Here is a 19869-nt window from a genome sequence, read left to right as displayed (position 1 = left end):
TAATTTCGTAACCCGAGGCACCACTGTATTATAAAATTTTATATAGATGGCATCTATCGCCAGACAAATTAGCTAGAATATATAGGACAGGAACAAGAACTTGCTGGAAATGCCAAAAAGAGATAGGTACTTTCTACGATTTATGGTGGTCTTGTGATAGAGCAAAAGCATATTGGAAGCAGATTCAAGCCAAAGTACACAATATTTGGGGAATTAAGTTAAAATTGAGAGCAGAAACATGGTTACTTTGTTTGTTGGAAGACAATGTAGAATCTATGTTTGGCAAAATTATTTTCTATATGCTAACAGCCGCCAGATTAATTTTTGCCAAATATTGGAAAATTTATTAAAAAAAATAGAATTGGACGAAAGGTGAGTTAAATTATATGACATGATGGAGGCAGACTTACTATCAACCAAACTGAAAAATGAGGATACCTCCAAATGGAGGTCAAGTTGGATTACAGTAATGAGGTACATGGAAGAAAAATGGGGTAAAGTAGCAAACAGGTTATCAATTGAAGAGATACCTATTTGATAGTCTATAAATTTAGATGTTTTCAGACCATTTTGAAGAGATATTGCTAGATAACAGTAGAAAATATATATCTATCACAACATCTTTATGATATAGGTTATAAATTGGGTAAGACAGAAAGAGAAAATCAAGGAGAAATGGGGACTTTTAAGTACAAGAAATTAAGACATTTGGTTTAAGGGGAAACCCCCGAGGTTAATATGTATGCAAAGAATATTATCATGCTAAAAGATGGAAGAATACTATTCATAGTATTGTTTATATGCGTAAATGTTTCTTTAGTATAAATCATAACTAATGTAACTTAAGATGATGCATGGGAGGAAAGCAAGTATGATTTCTTAAGGATTACAAGTGTCACAAGAAAAGGATAGAATGTGATGGAGAAAAAGACTGTATAGATAGTTCCGGTTATTTGGGGATAGGAAGTACTGTATGTTGAAACTAACAAAACTGAATGTAAATATTAATCTGAAGGAAATAGAGGGGATTATGGGGTATTGGAAAATATGTGGATGTAACAATATTAAAAGGTGTATTATGTACCAAATAATGAAAATAAAATTAAGAAGAACTTGGATACAAAACAAAACAAAACAAACATCCAGACATTGTAGTCAAAATAAATTTTATACACCTCCATTCACATTGGACAGCTTTCCCGTTTTGTGTTTAGCTTCTTCTTCTTTTTTTTTTTTAAATGACTTTCAGGATTATTGCACTGCCTGTGTCTGAGCTCTTGCAAAAGGCATAATCAAGTTTCAGCCTTTGCAAGTTTGATCTTTGATCAGCTGAACTTGCAGCCGTCAAGTGTGTTTATGTGTGTGTACACACATGCACATTTGGCTGTAGCTGTTTTTTTTTTCTGTTTTTTCTCCTCCTCCTGCTATTTTTTAACACAAAAGGTTTCAGAGCTTGCTTATTAGCACACAGATAGACAGACACATGCAAACACACAAACACACACACACAAATATCAAGAACATTTGCTGTTTTGAATTGCACTCTTCCATAGTTGCATAACTGTTGTTTAGCATTTGTACTTTTTCACATTGCTTACATTTTTTACAGTTTATAATTTCCTTTTTTGAATAAACAGAAGAACCTCTAAAGCTGCACTCCCAAGGTCCCTAGCTCTTTACTTGCAGCACACCAGGCCTGGGGCATGAATCCTATCACTTTCACCATAAATTTATTCAAATACTGAGCCTTTAGAAAAATACAGACTATTAATGTTTAAATCTTCAACAAGAAACTTTGAGAAAGCACTAGAATTAAAAGAATCTTACAAACTGTTGGTGTAAATGTATTCAGACCTACACTGAAAATCCTCTCATTATCAAAATACTGGAAAAAGAATTGAAATATTTTATATAAAGAGAAATGGAAAACACATTTATTATGAGAGACAATGAACCCCAACATGTATTCAATAATTAAAGACCTGCTGCTTTACGTTTTATCTGTCAGACCTCTGAATGAATTATATAGGGCACATACTGTAATATATCTAACATTAATTTATTTTTTAAGAAAATATATTCTGCTTTCCTGCCATAGCTGGCATACCAAGTGGCTCTGTGATTTTATTGTTTTTGTGTGCCTTCAAGTAATTTCTCACTTATGGCAACCCTTAGGCAAACCTATCATGGTTTTTCTTTTTGGCAAGATTCATTCATCTTGGGTTTGCCATTGCCTTCCTCTGTGGCTGAGACAGTGTGGCCCAGAGCCATACAGTGAATTTCCACAGCCAAGTAGGAATTTGAATTCTGATCTCCTGGAGTCCTAGTCCTGAACTGAAACCACTATACAGCACTGGCTCTCACACAACACTGGCTCTTGTGATATTATTATAGTTATAATGTTATCATTAAAATTTTCAGTACTGATGGTTGAAATTGGGGTAGGAAATGTTAGGTTGAAAGGCACTGTGGTGTTATAGTTTGAGTATTGTATGAGAACTTTGGAGATCAGGATTCAGATCTCTGCTCGGCCATGAAAACTGGTGTCCTTGGACAAGTCACACCCTCTCAGCCTCATAGAAGGGGGAAGGCAAGCCCTCTCTGAGCAAATCTTGCTGAGAAAAGCCTGTGATAGGTTCAGTTTAGGTCATAAGTTGGAAACAACCTGAAGGGACACAACAATGTTCGTTCCTCCAGATGTTTATTTATTTATTTTACTGAATTTGTATCCTGCTTTTCTCTCAAGATGGAATTCAAGGTGGCTGCACTGCAGCTCCCATCATCTCTCATCACTGATGATGCTGGCCAAGGCTTACTGATATCTAAGAACATCTGGAGCGTCACATCTGTCTCACCTCCAGTTTAAAACATTTTTTTCTTTGACTTTTATTTATTTTTCTAAATATTCAAGGTGGCTTAATGAAATATAATTGTAACTAATACTGCAGTGCCTACTGGTATGTGCTGTGTTGACTTCCTTCCTTCCTTCTGTGTCTGCCTCTGTTTTTCTAGGAGCGAAGATCCTGCCCATCCCTGTTTTGTCCAATAACTACAGCTATCTTGTTATTGACACTGGCTCCAATTGTGCTGTAGTTGTGGACCCCTCTGACCCTTTGGCAGTACAGGTGAGAAAAGCTAAATGTAACATACACACACCCCTCTCAAGCACCACTAGCATTTTGTTCTTCTCTGATGTAATTATACAAATATGAAATATTTGTGTGAAAAACTGAATGGGAAATTGCCTTATGTCAGTGCTTTAGTTTGGGTGTGCAACCTGTAGCCCTGGAAGCTGTATGTGGCCCCCACCTGTTGTTGTAGCCTTGTACTTCCCTTTAACTCACTCCCTAACCAAGGGATCAAAATTGGTTCAGAACAAATCACAGCATATTTCTCTTTCCCAGTCCTTGCTTTTGCAAAGATGTGCTTTTCTCTGGGTTTTTAAAACCAGAAGTACATTCCCAATCACTTTCAGTCACATGAGGGAAAAACTATGGTTCTCCAGATGTTATTGACCTACAATTCCCACTGCCTTAGTCTCCATCACTGGGCATGGTGGCTAAGGCTGATGGGAGTCTTAATAACTGAAAGGTCATTTTTTCTCCACTCCAGGTAGAAACTAACACTTAGGCTACTCTGGTAAGATTATGAGAATGAGAGACTGGACTGGGTGATAACCAAAGGCTCCTGTACTTTCAGTTTTTGAATGTGCTAAATGAGGGGTGATTGTGTGGGCTGCCTGTTCCCCCCAAAAATACAGTTTCCCACTTCTGTGATTTCTCCCCAAAGACCTGTGAGGATTGCACAGATGGCCAAAAATCCCCCCACCACCACCTGAAAGTGTCTAGAACTCCACTTGGGGTTTTGAAAAATAGTATTTTGTTTTTATTTGTGATAAATCATGCAACCTATTTAAAAGGTGAATTGCTGCTCCTAGATGTATTCAGGGGAGAAAGTCACTTTTTTGCCAGAAAAGGAGGTTTAGAGACAACAAAAACAGCCCAGGGGTCTCATGTGTGATCCACCCTCCCTACAGCTGTGTTCTTTCTTGAGCTGACCTGATTTGCCAGCAATAATCTATACCTTACATTGTGTGTTTGTGTGCATGCGTGTGTGTGTCTTACAAGAGAGATGTGTGCTGCAAATTGATCATGCACTTCCTTTTATGTATTTAAGTTGATTTGGTAGGTGGAATGCTGCCTGTGTTTGTTTGAGCCTTCCATGCCAACCAAGTTCAATGCTTGTTTGGCTTGCTTTGATGGTATCACTTGGTACTTTCCAAGATTCCAGGATTTCTGAAAAGAAGGTTAAGTCATGGGTGGACAACTCTGTCCACTGTCTCTGCTTATTGCCTCCCTTCCCTTCCCTGCTCTTGCATTGATCATAACTCCTCCCTGCCTTCTGTGTGCCTCTCCCTCTGCAGATGGACAGGAAGGAAATCAGCTTAAGTAGGAGCTGGGCACAGGAAAGGTCATTCCAAGGGCACAGCAGCAGCCTCACATGATGAGTAGCAGCTTCTGCCTGGGGCATTTTTTCTCTTTCCTCTTCAGAGGCTCTCTTCTCCCCAGCTGGCTCTTCCTGTTATACTCAAATGACATCAGCAGCCCTGCATACTGTACTTTGTTAATTTGGTAGCAGCAGGGTGATAACAGCCAAACCTACAGTCCCAAGGGTAAGGTGTCCAGATTCAGCATTGGGAGGGCAAGGGACTATTTTAAAAGAATTTTCTATGTCCCCAATCCCTGTGAGCTATTGGCTTGTTTTCAGTTTTGTTTTGTTTTTGGAAGTGTCGAGATTTAGATGAGCGCCATGTGAATTGCAGCAAAATAACCATTTAATGTTGCAGCAGTAGCAGTTTATAAAAATGCCCAGACTCATGAGAAAATGCTACAAAAAATTCAGTGAAATAACCCTTTGATGCTGTAGCACTAGCCATTTATAAAAAATGTCAAGACTCATGAGAAAATGCTACAAAAGCAAGCCGGGAGACAACTTTGGCAAGTGACGACTTTAACAGTAAAGTATACCAGAGGCTTGGGAAACTTGCTTTATTGGACTACAGCTACCAGAGTCCCCCAAGAAGTATGCCAACCTTCTGGGGATTCTGGGAGTGGTAGTCCCAAAAAGGAACTTTTCTCCAGTAGAACAGAAGTTGAAGACAGAGTCCCATTGCTCCACTTCCAGTAACTTCTTTGTAGCTGGATGGAATGGATATAAGAAGAACAATACTGGTAATATGTACTTTTGAGGGCACAAAGTGTCCATTTGACACAGTCTTGGGCAGTAAACTTTATGCATATATTGTCTTGAAGAAGTGGCTAAAGGGATTGGACAATTTAAGAAGAGTAGCATGGTGGACTCAAGGCCAGGAAGTCAATTGCTCTCTTGGGAAAAATTGAGCCATCCCGGGCTTAACTTTCCTTCAGTAAACTTTGCTTTACCCTTCTTCCCAAAAGTGGGTCAGTCTATATATCCAAATCATTACATTAGGAAGAACTTTCTTATGGTAGAAGCTGTTCGACAGTGGATTATGCTGCCTTAGAGTGTGGCAGGGTTGCCTTCTTTGGAGACTTTTAAACATAGGCTGGATGGCTATCTTTCAGTAGTGCTTCGATTGTGTATTTTTGCAGGACAGGGAGTTAGACTGGATGGCCCTTGTGGTCTCTTCTAACTATAATTCTAAGCACTGGAGCTTTCAGTCAGGTAGTCTCAATATGTTGCTCATTCTCCTTGTTTACACAATGTTGGGACTGAAAGGAAAGTCAAGGCAGGAGGAGATCTGCTATCGCAGATCCACAAATCTTTGCCTTTCAAATTTCTTTGTGATACAGTGTCGAACATAAGACTCTTGCTAGATCAGACCAAAGGTCTATCTGGCCTGTTGTTCTATTTCCACAGAAACCAAACAGATCCTGTGGGAAGTCCATGAGTTTGACATCGCCCTCAGATTCAGGCTTCCCAGTCATTGGTACTAGGAGGCATGCAGGAGTTATTATATATCCATCAGTACAAGCAGCCACTGACAATCTCATTCCTCTCTGAATTTGTCTAATCTCTCTTTTAAACAAAGACTCCCAAGTTGATGGCCATCAGTGCATCTTGTAATAGCCAATTTCACAGCTTAACTATGTTGTGTGAAAAAGTTGTTATTGTTGTGTGTCATCAAGTTGTTTGCAACTTATGGTGACCCTTAGTCAGTCCTATCATAGGGTTTTCTGGGAGTGAGAATGTGTGGGTTTCCATGGCCAAGCAGGGAAATTGACCCTGGTTTCCAGAGTTGTAATCCCAATGCTCAAACCACCATACCATGCTGAAGAACTATCTTTTATCTGTCTTGCAATCTTCTCCTGTTCATCTTAAACAGATGACCAAGGATTCGAGTATTATGTGCAAAGGAAAAAGACTTTTTCCTATGTCCACTTTATCCACATCATTTGTCATTTTCATAATGACTCCACCCCTTCCTTCTGCCTTTCCCACTTCCAAACACAATTCTAGATTAGTCCTTTTCAAAACTAGTCTTCCTTGTTTCACATTGTGTCAGAATGACCTTCTGTTATATTGTTGCAATATTATGCCATATTGGCCATAAAAAAAACAAGGTATCTTTCTTTGAACAGCCCAAAGGTGCAAAATACAGGTACATCATGGTGGCTTTCAAAGCTCAAGGGAGTTTTTCACCAGGCAAAAATGATAAAATCACATTCAGCGGATGCTTCTTTCAAATTGGTTTTGCTGCTGAAATAGAACAAATTGCTTTGATCTAGCTGTGATTTGGCCAGAGCTTACTTTTCTCAAAAAGTCACTTTTCTAAATTCTGGCTGTGACCCTTATTTCTGTTTGCCCCATGCTCCCCTGCCCTTCACACAGAATGGTTATCAGATGGCACCTGTTAGCCTCAACCAGAGCAGATCCATTCACAGTGGTTGAATTATGAGTTGACACAGTTAAATCAAATTGATTCAAAGGGTCTACTCTACTGAAGATGACAATAAGATTTAAGACATATTTTACTGTGTACTTGAGTTGAAATTCTGCTGGGTCAGTGCAAAGGACTCTCTAGCCTAGCACTCTTTCTGCACAGTGCCCAATGAGCTGCATTGCAGAAGAGGAAAACCAGAAAGCCATGGAACTGTGGAACCCAGTATGTTTCACGCTACAATTCTTAACTGCTTTTATTGGGATGCAAGACAGTGGCTGCTCCTCTGACATATCTTTCTTTCTCTTGCTCTGCAGTCAGTAATTGAGGAAGAAGGGGTGACGCTGGAGGCCATCCTGTGCACTCACAAGCATTGGTAAGGCTCCCTCCTTCCCTTTCTCTTGGTGGGCTCCAGTCAAGAGGATTGAAAAGCCCCCCTTCTCAGTATGCATGCACTGAGCAAATCTACTGCAGCCCCTTTAGGAGATCATCTGTGTGGCTACAAAAACATTTGGCAGGGTGAATAATATAATCTGGGGGGATTACCTGATTGCCAGCCCTTCTGTCCTATTACAATAGTAGAGGTGATACCTTCCTCAACCCCATTTATCTCTTATATGGGAATAAGCCTCTGGCTTTTGGTGCTGAGGGAACTATGGGAATTGGTAAGAAAGACAGGCTTTCTCTTGCCTCATGACTAAAAGGCGTCATCTCACAGGGATCACAGTGGGGGCAACGCAGCACTAAGACGACGGCACAGCTCCTGCAGAGTCTATGGCAGTAGTTATGATGACATCCCTGAGCTGACGGAGTGAGTAACCTTTAGTTTCTGCTTCCCTGCCCCCCCCCCCCCCCATTGATGGGTGTGGGTAAGTTATTCCTCTTGCTGAGCCTGGAATGTAAAGGCATACTCCCCAGTTAAGTTGCATATCTGTCTGGCACAGAGCTGGAAAATTTACATGGACTTCTGGGCAGTGTAGTAAAAAAAAAAACCCTGGTCTGGCAGGCCGTAATGAACAAGCTGCCATTTCTACTTTCTGCTCAAATGTGGCTGACAAGAGGCAGAAATCTGCTGCAGGCAGAGTCATAGTTGTGTAGCTGTGAGAGTATGCAACTAGGATTGAAATTCTCCAGGTTCCAATCCCTATGAGCCATGGATGATGTTGGCCCATCATTCTCTCTCAATCACTCCTGTTCATCCTGATCTACTTTACAGGGTTGCTTTGGAATTAAAGGGGGGGGGGGAGAGAAGCATGCACATTCCCAGCACATTGAAGGAAAGATGGAATATAAATGTGACTAGTTAATTAATAATGATAAACTCTGCAGTGCTGCAGTTTCTGAGGCAAACTGTTGTGCCATTTGTCCACAGAAATTATTTGGCAAGTTAGGGAAGGAGAGGCAGTAATTCAAAGGCCTCTGAGACTGGGTATATGTATGTTCTTCCTCCTTCTGTCCCTAACCCAACTATATGTTCTAGCCCCCTCTCAGACAAGGAGACCATCACGATAGGGCGCTTGAACTTCAAGGCCCTCTTCACTCCAGGACATACTGTGGGGCACATGGTCTACGTACTGGATGGAAAGCCTTTTGAGGGGCCAGCCTCCCTCTTCTCTGGAGACCTACTCTTCCTCTCTGGCTGTGGTAAGTTCGCAGCTGAGAGAGGTATGAGTGAGAGGGAGAAAGGAAAAGGCCCTGTCTCCCAGCCACTGATGGATGATGACCTCCATGTCAGTGGAATGGAGAATTCCCCCCAGGTTTTTGTCTGAACTTTAAAGGGGCTGTCTGTAGTGAATGTGATCACTGTTCACCAAGTCAAAAGTTATTTTGTCAGTAGGCTTTCCTAGATAGTTTATGAAAGCCAGGCAATTCAAGCAAATAGAAGTAGTTAGGAAAAGACCATGGAAATGAACCTTCCTATTAGCAGTTTGCTTGTGTTCTCATATATGTTAGGGTGGGTCATTTCTATGGAGTTCAATTTAATTTGGTTGGTTCTGCCTTGTATAACCTCAGAGATCCATCTTCCACTTGCTTCAGCCTGCAAGTAGGGTGCACCCCAGCCTTGGAGACTTCTTATCCAGCCAGTGATTTCTCTTGGTATAGTCTGTGTAGTATTTGTTGTTTAGGGGCCTGATTCTACCGCTTGTTGTAAAGCAGGGCTGGAACCCATCAGGTAAAAGGCTGTCATACTTCCTTGCTCACATCACTACCCAAGTTGCTAGATTTATTTTGGGGTAGGTTGCCATACATTGTACTGTATAGCTCATTTTAAAGCTTGGACTGAAACCCAAAGAGGATTTAACACCTCACTGACCTGGAAACCACCAGCTGACTCTAGCTACAACACTGGGGAATAAAATGTGATTCTGCCTCTTCTAGCTACTTGAGGGTGGGACAGGGGAAAGAGTTGCAGTCTGGATCTTGTGCTATTGACATATCTTCACTTTCATCTCCAAGATGGGTGGAGGTGAAAGGACTTGGATCTCAGCACTGAAAGACAGTGTAGTGAGTCTTTTCTATGGGTGAGAGGGAGAAGACTGCCTGTGTGCTTTCAAGACACCTGTTGGCTTATGGTGACCCCATGAATTTCATAGGATTTTCTGAGGCAAGGAATACTCAGAGGTGGTTTTGCCAATTCCTTTCTCTGAAATATAGCCTACAGCACCTGGTGTTCATTGGTAGTCTTCCACCTAAATACTAACCAGGGCTGATCCTGCTTAGCTTCCAAAATTAGACAGGACCATATTTTTAGGGCATTTAGTTCTCAGGAAAGGAGTAGACAAAGCATTTCTGGATGAGGGAAGAAGAGATCTGAGAACTGAAACTGACTCAATAAACAAGTCAGGCAGTTTCAGGTTACAAGCTTAAGTTTACTAATGGCTTTACATTTACATATGCATGTGGAGAGACTACATCCCGGACTAGCTAATGAATAGATTAGATAAAAGAAAGAGCTTGAGTCTTTAACTCACAGTGTTGGTGATCCAAAAAGTTAGAAGGGAGAAGAATGGTGAAGAGGAGAGTAATAGTAATGGAACTGAGAAAGGGGGATACTGTAGTCTTTTATCTGACCAACATCCCAAGGAAATGTCCTGGACCATGTGGTCTGTTTACTTGGTTATAAAAGGCATTTGTGGCCATACACTTCAAACACAGTAAAAGGTAAGATGTTGATGAGGGGGAACGGGAGGATTTCACATGCAGGAAATGCTATCCTATCTAAATCTCAATTCTTCTTAATAGGAAGAGGGTGTCTCCACTGACATGCTAGAATTTTTCAAACAAAAATGTGATGCTGTGGAGTCTCAGCTCACAGGTTGTGCAACTCAACTGTAAATTGCAGGCAAAAAGAGCCTATGAACAGTTGCAGTTGGTAGTTAGTGTGCCCAGCTGCTTTTCTTCTTCCTCAGTGGTCAGAGCAGATTAGGCTTTGTTCCCTTTTCCTTGTGTTTATTTAATTCCTTGCTCCTCTTCTCTAGGGAGGATATTTGAAGGCACCCCAGAAACAATGCTGGCATCTCTAGACATGGCAGCTGACCTTGCTGAAGATACACTACTTTGGCCAGGTGGGTGCAGCGACAACCCTTCTTATAATCTTTTCTCTTTTGCTGTTATGCATCAGGAGTTAGAACTGGCATGCTCCCGTGATTATAATGCAGGGGAGAAAAAAGGGGATATGTGCATAAGTGAGGCAGCCAATGAAGAATGCAGTGGGGTTCATAGGTGCTTGATGGGAATGTGCAGTAGTGCTTCCCAAGCTTGGGCCCACAGAGCTTTCATTACCACAGCTCCCACAATCCCCAACCAGCATAGCAAACACTCAGAGGATGAGAAAATATAAAAGAGCACCCTTGAGACTAACTGGAAAGACTTTTCTAGTGCAAGATTTCATGGATTACAATCCCTTTCATCAGAGGATAGTGAGACTGATAGCTGGGAAACATGGAGTCACAATTTTTTCTGCGCTGTGCTCTCAGTCTCCCACCTTTCCTCCTCTATGTTGGAGCCTGAGATATGTATTCAAGTCTGTAGCTTGGGTGAACAGATGCAGTGGGGATTTATAAGGGCAAATATGTAAACCTAACTGGGTCCTAGCACAGAGATGGAGAATATGTTGCTGTTGATAAAAGTAACTCCTATCATCCATTACTTTTGGCTAGGACCTTCTAATGCGGGCCTGTTTTGTTTTAAACCCCTTTAAAATTAGTGATTTAAATATGATTGCTTAATGTAATTGGTTTTAAACTTTTCTACTATAAATTGTTTTAGCTCTATCATGGAAAATATCTTGGATCTGATACTGGAGAAAGGCAAGTATAAAATTGATCGATTGACTGATTGCAGTGGCCATTGGAATGCTTCTTCACTGAACTGTGTGTCAGCACTGCAACACACAGCAGTGTCATAAGACCAAAACACACTGCAGAAATAATCCAGTTTGAGACCACTTTAACTGCCCTGGCTCAGTCCTAGGGAATCCTGGGAATTGTAGTTTATTGTGGCACCAGAGCTCTCTGATAGAGAAGGCTAAATGTCTCACAAAACTACAGTTCCCAGAATTCCCTAGCACTGAGCCAGGGCAGTTAAAGCCATCTCAAACTGGATTATTTCTGCAGTGTGTTTTGGTCCATAGTCTCCAGCAGATCAAAGGAATGTTTATTGACTCTTTCAGCAGTCTTGCGGTTACATACTCCCTCCTCTCCAGTGTCCTACAGGGAACCCACACTAGAAAACTGTTTATTGGGACTAATAGGAGGTGCAGTTTGAGGTGTGGGTAGTTCCTTGTTAACTATTTGTATTATTTTGTTAGGGCATGAGTATGCTTTAGAGTGCCTCATGTTTGCAAACCTTCTGGAACTGGAGAACCCAATTCTGGTGCAGAAGTTACAGTGGGTGAATCAACAGCGGGTTGAGAAAAGAAGCACGGTAAGGAATGTGTGAGTACATGTACATATGTATGGTATTTTTTTAGACCAGTGGTTGCCATCCAGCATGCAAAAAATTGTTGGGAGATGTCAGAAATTTGTATGGCTTGGGAATTTTTTTATGGATGGAAGATTAAAACAATTTGGATGTATTGTACTTCCCTTCCTACTCCTTCAGTTGCAGTTTCTCCCCTTTTGTCCAGCAGCCTCTGGCATCCCCTGCAGGTTCTATGGCACTCATCCAAAACCAACAGCCCAGGCTCTTTCTTTCATCTGGAAACAGCTGTCTGGGAGAGGTTTCCTGCCTGTATGTTCTTCCAAGCATCTGTTTCTGGTTAGGGTTTATAACCAATATAGTGCCCTTCCAGAGGCTTGACAGGCTGTGTGGCATGGAGGATGATGCAAAATGCTCTTGGATTCAAATGGGTTGTTGTTGTTGTTGATGATGATGATGCTATTGTTGTTGTTCTGTGTTTTCAAGTTGTTTTCAACTTACAACAACTGTTAAGGTGAACCTGTCACAGGCGTTTCTTGGCAAGATTTATTCAAAGGAGGTTTGCCTTTGTCATCCTCTGAGGCTGAGAGAGTATGACTTGCCTAAGGTCACCCAGTGAGTTTCCATGTCCAAGTGGGGATTCAAACCTTGGTCTCCATAGCTGAAGTTCAACCGCTACACTATGTTAACTCTCTCAAGGAAAATTTGGCAGATTATATTTCCTAGCATGGATTTGCTTGCCTGGGAGGCTGCACACACACTTCCTTGCTCCAGCAACTTTCACGAGTGATGATGACACATTCATACTGCCCATTGTCCACGTTAAAAGGTTGCCCATTTCTGATATTTTTTCTCTCTCTCCCTCCTCTCCAGTGTCCTTCTACCATAGGTGAGGAAAAACAGTACAATCCCTTCCTGCGGACACACTGCCAGGCTGTGCAGGATGCCATGGGCTTGCAGCGTCAAGGAGATGAGGACTGGGACATCTTCCGGGCCCGAGTGCTGAAGGAAGTGCGACTGCGGAAGGATGTCTACAAAGCAAACTAGCAGTGGAGATGGTGCCAGGCTGGAGCAGGCACTGTTATACCTGTATGTAGGATCCTGTCAGGGCCTCAGCAAGGAGTCTGGTCACAAAATGGGCTGTGCTCTACTGAGGAAGGGTCTACTTGGATGCTGATGAAATGAATATGATATGAAACGAGGTTCAGGCTGTGTTCTTGAGTCCATCTCCATCCTTCACAGAAAGCCTAGTTACCACTGCTGCTTAACTGCATAAGCTGAAGAGTGGGACATAACATGCAGTCTTCCAGTCAAGGTGTCATCTCACAGAAGCTGTAGTGGATTTCTTCTTTTCTGATAAATCCCAGCAAGTGTCTGTGGCCTTCTTGTTTTGGATCCCCTCTATTGGGAATGGTGGGAGCAAGAGATGAAGAGGAGATTCAGCAGCATAGATCAGAGCTTAGAAGAGATGCTGAGATCTATTATCTTTAACATCACATACAATTTCATAACATGTTTCATAATTTCATACACAGATACAAAATGTATGCATGTCTGTGTTTGAGTTTGTCTGTCAGTTGTTCACTCAGGTGGTGATGATGGGGAAAGGTATATCTTGGATCTTGTTATAAGCACAATCACAGTTCTTTTTTGAGTTCTCTGGAGACACAGGTGAACCTTGAGGCCCTGTCTGGTCTTCCAACTCTTGTTTAGCACAGGAGAAGGGACCTTTGCCTTGCTTTTGAGCAGCTAAGACCACGTACTGCTGAAGATTATCTTCCTTCCTCACTTCTTTTCCAATGCCTGTTACCTTTTCTTTTTTTAAAAAAACCTGTGTGTATAGATCAGGGCATTCCTAGCAAGTAGACCAAGCATGGATTTATGACCCATGTTCTTGGAGGACACATGTTTGGGCTTGTGGAGTTTCCAGAAATTCTGAGCCACCTCTGAAAGCACAGTTTCTTGTATAAGAGTTCAAGCCAATAATTGCTGTCTTTCCCACAAATGCAGGAGAACTGACCATAGAGAAGCAGGTTTTTTTTCTACTGAGAATATATTACTTGTCACCTGAGGGTGGCTCTCAGTTGGATTCATGGTTTCTTTCTGCTGGTATCATATGAAAATTGCTTGCAGGATGATTGTACATTGGTATTGTAGGGGTGTTTAACTTATGTTCAGTCCATCTGGTTGGCATTTGTGTGTATTGCACTTTGGTTTCCTGTTACTTGTTACTATTCAGTAGTAGATCAGTATAGTAAAGGGTTACCATCAGGAGAGGATGACAAAGTTAAAAGTTTGTTACTCTGATATTAAATAGCCTAGGACAGCCTACCTCAGCTTGGTGCCATTTAGAAGTCTTAGATTGTAACTCCCCTCATCCCTAGACAATGTGTCCAGTGGCAGACAACAGGCTGAAGAAGGCTGATAGGAAATGACATTATACTGTTTATTGTTTTGCAGTTCTTATATTTGTTTCACATTTTGGCAGGGTTTACATTTCAGTGTCTTCTCCATCCTTCAGTCAACCAGTGTTTTTGATGACTTGAAACACTTTTTTCTTAAAGAACAAAATTGCTGCAGTGAAATATTACAAAGACTGCTGTTTCATTTTGATCTTTATCTGTGCTAAAATGACGAGGTTTTGTGGTTTGTGAAGAACAAAACTGAGAATGAAAACTTTAAGATGTCACATACTATTTGCTTTAACCTTAAGTTGGTGAGAGATTCTTGAGAACCACTCAAAGGTTAATAATAATTTTTTAAAAATGTAAACCAGTCTTGTTCATACTGTGAAATGATATGTCCAGAGATTTAACTCTGCCTGGAGGAAGATAATGCTAAGAGCTTGGAAAGTTTCTTTTTGGACAAAAACTCAGAATTTCCTAGCCAGCATGTTCACTAGCTATAGTAACTCAAGGATTTGGGGAGTTGTAGTAAAAAAAAAAATGAGTAGGTTTGGAAACTCTGATAAAATGTGAGTACTTGTAGGCTGGGCCACTGAAGTCCATTAGATTTACACTACAACCTGTAGGTTTGGCAGGCGAAATAAGGGACATGGCTCCTATATATGTAATAGTGATGTAGAAAAGGGAATTTTTAAGTAAGTGGTGTTTGTTATGCAGCACCTGCTGAGAATCCTGCTTCTACATAACCTTTAAAGGTACAGAGGCCCTGTCTATTTTTTCACCTGGCAAGATTAGCAGCCTGAAACACACACAAGAGTAGATCCCATCAAAAACAAGGGGCTTACTTCTGAGTAAACATGCATCTGTTTGCTTTATTAAATACAAAAACTGAATGTTATCAAGGAAATGGTACTATTCTGGACAGGCATACTATCATGTTGAGTTGTGAGGTGACACAACCCAATGATTGTGTAAAAGATACATTTCAGCAAGTTTTGTTTGCATGACAATTCAAAGGACAGAAGTCCTGTCCCTTATTTCACCTGGTAACCCTAATAATAGGCCTGTGTCTCCACCATCTTGTTTGAATGTGAAATGAAAATCAGGTATGTACATCTTCCTCAAGATTTGTCCAGTTGCTCCTGGTGCAAGAAGTGGGCATGTGTGGCCCTCAAGGCATTTTTGGATTGCAGACATTGTTGAATAGTGGTGAGGCATGAAGAGATTTTCAGTCTAACAAGATCAAAAAGGCAACATATTCTTCATTCCTGCCCTACTATAAGATTATTTCAAGCAAAAATACTATCAAAGCAGTAAGCAGTAGGACAGCTCGGGCCTTCTCTATATAGAGGAGAGCAGCTTTCCCTGAACCTGTTGTGCTTTAGATGCATTGGACTACACTACCACCATTCCAGCCAGCATGGATGTTTTGCGATGATGGGCACTATAGTCCAAAGCATCAGGAAGACACCAAGTGTGTGTGTATCTGCTGAATACAGCAGGGGAAGAGAACCTTTGACCCTGCAGATGTTTCAATCGGGAGTTTCCATCTGCCCCACTCAGCATCACCAGATAATATAAGTGGCTATGGGAATTGCAGGTCAAAACACTTGGAGGGTTTACATATCCCTCATCTCAGTGGTAGAGGCTACTGACTCTGGGTGAGGATTTTGCACCCTGAGACACTGAATGCAGCTGCTGTATGCATGTTTATTTTGAAGGAAGCCCTGCTGTGTCCAGTGTGGCCTTCTCACCTGTTAAGCAGCCATGAAGCTTGCAGCTTTTGAACTGATTTTGGAAAGAGAAGTAGCCTTGGCTGCCCCAGAGTTGTTATTTTATTTTATTTTTCTAGGAGAGACAGTCTTTTAAATTAAGTGTTCTCCTCCCTTCCCCCATAAAGATTTCTTACTGCATTTACAAGGACAGCTTATAAACTGGTTTACCACACCCTTTTTGCCTCAGGAGAGGCAGTGCAAAGCCTCTGTGAATTTTGATTCCTGCAGAGTAGTTTATCTGTCCTGTCAGTGAGGGTTGTGAGCAGTCACTTTCCTCTCCTCAGGCACAAACAAGGCCTTTGCTACCACATAGAAGCCCATTTAAGGGATGATGACGTTTGTACCAAAATCTCCCAAGGTTTTAGAGATTTGTAGTGGATATGGAACAAAGGAGAAAACCCAGTTTACATAAAGGGAATAGTTAGCTGTACCTCTCTTCTCATGGTTGTAATAAACTGCTTTTTTTCTAGTCTCTCTCTTTAAGGACACAATATCCTGGTAGACGGAGTTGAGAAGCAACATTGAGCCAAAAGAGCTCCTCTCTCCAGCAGCAGCCAATAATGTTTGGTCTGTCTGATGTTTTGGACTGTAATTTCCATAATCCTTTACTCTTGATGACGCTAGGATTTCTGGGAACTGATGTTCAGAAAGTCAAGTTCCCCAAGTCTGCATTCCAGTCTTGAAGTAGTCCATAGTTGCCTTGCATATGTGTCCTGGCTGTCTCCTATTAAAAACGGGAAGTCAGCATCTATTCCCTCAGTTATGGACCTGGAGACCCTTAGCAGATGTGTGTTAATGGAGCACCAGATAGGCAATTACACAAAGTGGGATGTATGATTCTTAATTCTTGTGACTGTTGTTCACTGTTTACAACATGGACACTTGAGCCAGGCAGGGGTGTGTGTTTAACTATGGACAATGTGAAGCTGAACCCAGCATACTGGTTGTGGCCCAGTATCTTTGTGGCACACACTGGATTCTCTTTTCGTTTAAGACTAACAATAAATGGATTTGGGTTGTTTTTTGAGTTTCAAGTGGTTTTCTTGGCTTCTTGAAAGAAACATTGTGTTTTAAATAATGTTTAAAGTGCTTCCGTAGAGGGGCCTTCATGCCACCAAGCATTTAGGAGCTGGTCGGAGCCCTGTTCATTTATCTACCACTGCCCCTTTGAAACTGAAGAGCTTATCCATATCATTGTGTAAAGTGCACCCCATCTCCTTTTGTTCCCCACTTTAATTGCACAATCCTTCAAAAATGCTCCTCTTCATAGTGCTCTATCAATTTTGTACAGGACAGGTGGAGTCGAAGATAACTTGCAAGAAACATGTTTTGTTTCACAGTGGTGAATGACTAAGTCAGTTCTCCCACCGCACACACTTCTACTTCCTTTTTTAATGTGTTCAGAGTGGAGTGTATGCTGTTGAAGTATATATTAAACAAAACAGCTAATAATGTTTTCCCCCCTTTCTAATATGGGAGTACCCTCTTCAGGAAGGTGGGTGTCTGTCTCCCATAACAGCTGAGTGACAGCTGCTTTCAGGAAAGACACTTGGATTCTTTAAAGCAGCAGGATTAATGTAAAATATGCAAACAGGTGAATTTATCAGTTCTGGGTCACATTTTCACAGTGGCAGTGAACATTCTACATGCCTGAATGGCCCCCTCTGCATGAAAGCTTCACATGAGGGCAAAGTCTGGGCTAAAAGCTTTTATGTCTATGACATGCTACATTTCTACAAGCAAAATTATCTTATTTTTAAAGACACAGTGGAATATTTACTAAATCCTGGTCAGCTGGAATCTCCTGCCTTATTTATAACTCTCTTTCCTACCTATTTTAATTCTTTCCCTGTTTTCCTTGATGTTGAGAACAAACATGAAACCAGTAGATTCTCAGTGCCCTGTGCAGTGGCATCGCTTGTGTTGGTGTCATCCCCATGGTCTTCTTGGGATGGCAAGGAGGGTCTCAATCAGAAAAGCCAGCAACCTGCTGCTATTCTCCTTGGCCAAGACAGCAAAGATGGGATGCCACCCCCAGCAAAAACAGTTTTTTAAAAAAAATTACAAAAGATCTCCACCTTCAAGGGAAAAGGAAATTACAGCAAATAACCCTCCCTCCAGCCAGAGGATAATACCCCCCTCTAGCCAAATAGATTGGGAAAGGAACTGTGGGATGAGAAGCAGAAAGAAAGATCCCTGCTTCACCTCTGTCCTCACCCACACAAAGGGGACTGGCATGCCAAGAAGAGTCCCCACTTTATTTCCGGAGGAGGGACCTTGGGACACTTCAATGCTGAGGTCTGTACTCACAAGTGATGTGATGCCACTGACTGCTGGAACAGATTAGATATCACCCTCTAGAATTTCTCCAGTTCAGTAATTCTTAACCTTTGATCTTTCAGATGTTTTGTAATTTACAATCCTTCACCATTGGCCTTGCTTGGTAGGACTTCTGGGAGCTGAAGTCCAAAGTGTCTGTGTGTGTTGTGTGCCTTCATTTCCAGCTTACGGCGATCCTAAGGTGACACTATCATGGGGTTTCTTGGCAAGATTTGTTCAGAGGAGGTTTGCCATTGCCTTCCCTCACGACTGAAAGCATGTAACTTGCCCAAGATCACCCAGTGGTTTAATGGCCAAGTGGGAATTGAACCCTGATCTCCAAAGTTGTAGTCCAGTACTCAAACCAGAACACTGGTTTCCTCCAAAGCATCTAGAGGTCATTACACTCCCCATTTTGTTCACTTTTACTCCTGTACAGTATATTCTCTCCTTTAATAGGCTCCTGACAATGGTGAGATACTGTCCCCTTTCCTTTGGGAATTACTGAAAAGAACTAGTGAATTGGAAGACATTGTAACTTTATAGCATTGGATTGATGAAAATTGATTTTTTTCAAGTGGCTCATATTTCCATTAGCAGAGAGTGCATTTAGGCCACATTTAACTTCCTAACAACCCCCTGAGGTAGGTTTACCCATTTTGTTGAGGGCTGCTGTTTATCTCTTAGTGACAAGAGAAAAAAATGAAACTGTTGACTAGCATGCAAAATGCAGGACTAGTCCTTATCTGTTGATTTTCTCTGGAGTCATTTAGTTGTCAAGAGCATAGATGCTTCATCAGAATGAGAACTGGTTTGTTATGTTAACTTTCTTCAAGTTGACATCAATGTAGGGCAACCCTACAAATGAGAGATCTCCAAGTTACTCTGTCAACAACAGCGCCAATCAGGTCTTTCAAACTCAGGTCCATGTTTCCTTGATTGAGTCCATCCATCTGTAATGAGGCCTTCCTCTTTTTTACTGTCTTCTACCTTGTGAAGTATCATTTCTATTGAGCCAGGTCTTGGTCAGTCAGTATCCATCTCCACTTTATAGGAGAGAAGTGATGGCTCAAAGATGATATTTCCAACTCTACAATTCTATGATTCTTGACCAGACCATCTGATGGAAAAATGGCATTCAGCTGCATGGCTTCTGTATCAGAAATGCAAGAACTCTTGTAAGATGTCTGTGTCTTCCATCAGCTGCATAGAAGGATAATTCTATGAGACATGGCTTCCCCTTTCACTGTTGGTATGAAATGAACAGTTGTTAATCAAGGCTTCTTAGCAACACTGAAAAGTTATCAGCTGTTTGGCAGCCTGGTTCTGGCAGTCTTGGGAGGTGAGGAAATGGGGGTCTCTTTTCTCCATTACACTTCCGTAAGATTTCCCAGAGATCAGTCTGCCATCTTTTATCTGTTGACAGTGTAGTTTCTCGAGGGATCTGCAAGTGAAATTGTTACCACTACAAAATATTGATGGGGAGCAGCTGCCCTCTTGTGGAAGAGTTCTGTACAGAATTGAGAAAATT

The 19869-nt window shown here is 41.5% G+C and overlaps 1 protein-coding gene across 1 annotated transcript in view; it reads left to right on the top strand.

The window, feature by feature from the left end:
• The window catches only part of LOC121933476 (probable hydrolase PNKD), a 52446-nt gene extending 35406 nt beyond the window's left edge, over positions 1 to 17040 (top strand). Inside the window, exons 3-9 of the mRNA XM_042473271.1 lie at positions 3013 to 3125; positions 7237 to 7295; positions 7638 to 7730; positions 8400 to 8563; positions 10399 to 10485; positions 11730 to 11845; positions 12713 to 17040. Coding sequence (XP_042329205.1) covers positions 3013 to 3125; positions 7237 to 7295; positions 7638 to 7730; positions 8400 to 8563; positions 10399 to 10485; positions 11730 to 11845; positions 12713 to 12886 — 806 coding nt within the window. The 3' untranslated portion in view covers positions 12887 to 17040. The remainder of the gene's footprint in view (positions 1 to 3012; positions 3126 to 7236; positions 7296 to 7637; positions 7731 to 8399; positions 8564 to 10398; positions 10486 to 11729; positions 11846 to 12712) is intronic.
• The last annotated feature ends 2829 nt before the right edge of the window (positions 17041 to 19869 follow it).

This window comes from Sceloporus undulatus, chromosome 1, assembly GCF_019175285.1.
Source record: "Sceloporus undulatus isolate JIND9_A2432 ecotype Alabama chromosome 1, SceUnd_v1.1, whole genome shotgun sequence".
NCBI classification, from domain to species: domain Eukaryota; kingdom Metazoa; phylum Chordata; class Lepidosauria; order Squamata; family Phrynosomatidae; genus Sceloporus; species Sceloporus undulatus.
This window is presented reverse-complemented; position numbering and strand designations above follow the sequence as displayed.